Source organism: Montipora foliosa, chromosome 13 (genome assembly GCF_036669935.1).
Source record: "Montipora foliosa isolate CH-2021 chromosome 13, ASM3666993v2, whole genome shotgun sequence".
Lineage (NCBI taxonomy): Eukaryota > Metazoa > Cnidaria > Anthozoa > Scleractinia > Acroporidae > Montipora > Montipora foliosa.
Genome location: NC_090881.1, coordinates 15,716,489 through 15,721,488, shown reverse-complemented (window position 1 = coordinate 15,721,488; position 5,000 = coordinate 15,716,489). Strand labels below are relative to the sequence as shown.

Below are 5,000 nucleotides of genomic sequence, written 5' to 3'. Positions count from 1 at the left end.
TAGACTTTTCCCAAGAAACGCACCCTAAGAAGGCAGAAAGTGAAATGTACCGGTGTGAAGAAACTTCCGTTACAGTGCGCGAAACCGAAAATGGTCAAAGAATCAACTAGGTCATCTTCGATGTTCTTGTCTTTCCAAGAACAAGTTCAAGATCATTTTACCCTCACCCCTAGTACTAAGAGAACGATGATTGACTAACATCGTTGTCTTAATATTTCTCAGAAGAAGCTACTGTAGGTATAAAGAAAACGCGTACTAGATAACTTTCATAAGCAAAACATCAATTAGTGTAGACATAACATGAATCTTGTGGCTTTACGATGTTCCTGTGTCACACACACAGGCGATATAGGATGCGGAAGAATTACTACGAAACGTATTGGCACCACTAAAGGAATTGCCATGCAAGCTCTATGGGCAATCATGTAGTTTAGGTAATGCAGTTATGGTGAAACATTTCACTATTCACAATTTATTTGTCAGGGTTAGGGATAGAAAGTCAATATGTATCCGGTTTTCGTCTTATCTAGGGTAAATTTGTTTCCTATTGTCTGACCTTTAACATTTTCTCGATCATGGTTGATGTCCAGCATTGTAACCCATGTATGTTAGATAATTTCTTTATAATGGATGATATGAATGGCCGAAAATAGTTCCTCGAGAGTTAAGAGATGCCGTAGATTATGGAACAAAGAAAAGAGATCCATTAGCGGAACATTTTTTGACGGCGGTATGGCAAGCCGTTTGTAGCAAAATTTAATCTTAGATATATATGTTCAATCCTTTTAATAAAGGTTTAATTTAATCTCATAAAAGGCATTCAATGCAATCCAATCCTTAAATTTTATATGCAATGCAATACCGCAAATATCGATTCAATCCAATCCTTAAATTTTATATGTAATGCAATACCACAAAATATTGATTCAATCCAATCCTTAAATTTTATATTTAATCCAATACCACGAATATTGATTCGATCCAATTCTTAAATTTTATATGTAATGCAATACCACGAATATTGATTCAATGCAATCCTTAAATTTATATGCAATCCGAAAATATATGTTCAATCTTCCTGGGACGAGCGCCGCCATATAGAACCAGAGTAACCTGTGCTAGGTATAGAACAACAGATGGCGGCAGAGTGAAAAGAAGAATTTGACATAGAAGTTGAGTTTGAACTTTCCCAAATTTCTAGGAGAACTTGTGGATAGAACCGAGACAATATTTGAAAACTTTGACACAGAAGCTGCAGAAACGCAGGCCAACCGGATCATTCAAGATTACATAAACAACCATGGGAGTGCGTTTAGATGAAACATAATAGCCGGTTAGTAAGTGACGCACTCCCATGTCTCGTCTTTCATCAGGTAATTCGTTCAAAGCCCCTCATATCCTATAAACCATACTCTGCTACTCTCACAAGTTCTCCTAGAAATTTGGGATAGTTCAAACTCAACTTCTATGTCAAATTCTTCTTCTCACTCTGCCGCCATCTTTGTTCTATACCTTGCACAGGTTACTCTGGTTCTATATGGCCGCGCCCGTCCCAGGAAGATTGAACATATATTTCCGGATTGCATTGAATCAATATTCGTAGTATTGCATTACATATAAAATTTAAGAATTGGATTGAATCAATATTCGTGGTATGGGATTAAATATAAAATTTAAGGAGTGGATTGAATCAATATTTGTGGTATTGCATTGCATATAAAATTTAAGGATTGGATTGCATTGAATGCCTTTTATGAGTTTAAATTAAACCTTTATTAAAATGATTGAACATTTACATGTAACATTAATTTTTGCTACAAACGGCTTGCCATTCGGCGGCCGTCTAAACAAGATTATTAATTTCTTCTTAATAGGGCAATCGGTTGTCCAGTTCCATTCTTGTTTCTAAATGATGTCACTTAGAACCTAGATCTTGAAGAAGAAAACAATATCGAAAAAACGACGTAAAGATTTAAAATCTGGAGCGTTCCTCTACGCAAAGTAACGTCACGCTGACTATTGTCGCTACAATTGGTTGACAATGGTCATGTGACAATGTAATATCGTCCCCAGGGTGTTGTCCCGAGGATTCTTCCGAAAGGACGGTCGATATGGGACGACTTTTATGTGAATTCTTCAACTATCTGTCGTGTCAATGAAACTGATTAGTATTGTTTCAAGAGATTCATGAGGTTCCACTCCGATGAACCTAACTTTCTGGTCTCCTGTTCTGATTGTAGAAGGTCTCTTACGAAAGTTTACAGAGACACATCATGCTCTGCAGATATAGTAGGGTGCTAGATAAGAGTGCATTGCTGTGTGGTTGTATGTTATGTCAAAATGAGAATTGAATTTAACTGAAATAAAGAAATATTAATGTTTCTCGGACTCCTCTGTTTCCCTACACAACCGATAGTACGCTTTAGCATTGTAACTTTTTTTTTTTAAATTTGTATATATATATATATATATATATATATATATATATATATATATATATATATATTTCTTTATTTATTTTTGGTTGCCGAAAAACGAAGCATTTATTTCTCATTTTTGCAGTTGCATTAAACGATAAAAAGCTTTATGTCAATAACTATCAATAAGGTTTTAAGTGGAAGGCGTGCTTAAACAGGAAAGGTGTGTTTTCGTTTAAGGTGTGTTATTTCGGATGTTACACTACCAAAGTTGTGTTGATATTTTAGGTGTGTTGTGTTCAAAATGGTTAATTTCCTCACTTGGGATGTCTGCGTATCACTAATTTACAGTAAATTGCAAAATTCACATAACTTCTGCTAAATCCTTTACACCTTGGTGTGTTTTATTAACCAGTGAAGTAAAACAACGTAAAGGTGTGCTAAAACAACACACCTTGATGTATTTCAAAACACACAAGGTGTGTTACGAAAACACACCTATTTTTAGAGAGGGAAATATTCAACGCCCATTTATTTGCCAGATGAAAGCTTTTTTCAGTAAAATTAATCTCTGTCGAAGGATTTGAAGAGGCGATGCCATTACAAAGTTATCATTATTTCTCTCATCAAAGATTTGCTGATTTAGCATGACATAATTCTGCTTGTTCTAGATCATAGTGGACAACTCAAGAGTCGAATTGCAGAGGAGTCTTTCAAGGTACGAGTGGGGGAATGTGTAAGGCTTCCTTGCCAGACATTGTCAGAAGTAAAACAGCTGGACAAGTCGCTTATAATTTATTGGTGGTCTTACTGTGACGCGATGACGTGCTACGGTGAAAATATAAAATGGTTTTGGATTGCTGGTAGGAACGGGAGAGGGATCTTTCGAATTAACGATAAAGGTAAGGATGAACACCTGGTTTCTGATAGTATCGCGATCTTCTTATAGTTTTGCCTATGCGCGAGCCGTCTCACTTTTGCGGCCTGTGATTGGTTCTAATGTTGAAATTGACGTTGTTGCACTGAATTGGGTTGCTGACGTACGCAAACAAATTGCCGCCGCATTCAAATGATTGTACAAATATTTCACTTCAAGTCCAACAGTATTTAATGAAAATTCGACTTTTACAGTCATCATCAAGCTCTTGCATCATTGGGAAAGCCCAGTACAAATGTTATGTTTATACAATACTTGTAACTTAACTTCAAAAAGCTTTTTTTTTTGGAATTGAAAATAGTGGTTAGACGTTTTCTATTGATGCTGGGTTTCGAATGAAAATTAACATCGTTCATAAACGAATTTCATTAGTTAGATTACAGAATAAGAACTGGTTCTTGAAAAATTGACAGTTATTATTAACTATAAACATTGTAATAATGTGACAAAGTCACTTGCCAGTTGAAAAGTATTTTTCCGCCCACTATTATCGCTCGAAGCGGTAATCTCGTACCCAGATTATCGAAGCGGCTGTTTCGGTTTTCACATTGATGTCAAGTACATCGATGTCCTTAAATAACTCTTTAAAAACAGTCCCACAAATATCAAAATTTGGCATTTCATCACCAAATGGCTCTTCAGACTCCATTCTTGTGTAATTTTCAATTTTGTAATTTTTTTATGGTAACAAAGTCTACAAACTTGCGGGGAATTTCAAATTACCCGCGACAAAATTATTTATGTGAGAAACTAGTGTTACCATGGATACGTTTCACAGGTAGAAATAATTGAAATTTCGATCAGGCGCGGGTTGATTAGTTTACAGTTTTATTTATCCTTATAAATGATGCTTCGCGACTCCGCCCAATACGGAATATATTTTCTCCCAACAAGCCGTCAATATAATGTGGTATTGCCGTCTAAAACTCGCAATTAGTTTATAGTAATTATAATAAAAATGATGATAATAAGGATGATTATAATTATGATCATGACGATATGATATTAAGCCACAAAACAATTCAAGGGCACCCAGCGTCAGTTTTCTCTCACGTTCTTTCAAACTCTCTCCTAAGCTCTTTGGAGTGCTTTTAAAGCTTTGTAGCTTTATTTTAGGCTGTGCTATAAAAATTATATCTGTGTGGTTGCTATAGGGGAACTTGAAGCCTTTTGAATATTTACTACGGCATTTTTGTCGACTTCACGAAAATTGTAGGTATCGTAACCTTTCCGAAACTCACAGCTGGCCTTTTTTCGGTTCTCACAGGGTATTTTTGATCAATCAGAAAGAAACTGGCATTGACTTTTTCAGATCACGAAAGTTCGTTGTGAAAATGGCCCGGAGAAAATCCTATGTGACTAAAGGCCTTCCGAACAGATAATTTAACGAAACGTGCCCCTGACAATTTGGAATTCTCAGTCATACCTTTATTTATGAACTTATTGGATCAAGGTATTCAATAGCGGCAAGTGAGAATCATTTTTATCTTGATGGTGTTGATGACCTAAAGAAAATCTCCTCTAAATGTAGCCTGCTCGACGCTCTTAGTTAGTAGGGACGCACGAAGAAAGAGCCCAGATAGGGAAAAAGGGGCGTACAAAAAGAAGAACTGGGGAGAGGGAAAGCGGAGGGCGGGGAAGCCCTC

The 5,000-nt window shown here is 36.2% G+C and overlaps 1 protein-coding gene across 1 annotated transcript in view; it reads left to right on the top strand.

The window, feature by feature from the left end:
* Nucleotides 1-5,000, top strand: part of LOC137982865 (receptor-type tyrosine-protein phosphatase delta-like) — an 18,811-nt gene that overhangs the window by 1,761 nt on the left and 12,050 nt on the right. The window contains exon 2 of the mRNA XM_068830031.1: nt 3,089-3,319. Coding sequence (XP_068686132.1) covers nt 3,089-3,319 — 231 coding nt within the window. The remainder of the gene's footprint in view (nt 1-3,088; nt 3,320-5,000) is intronic.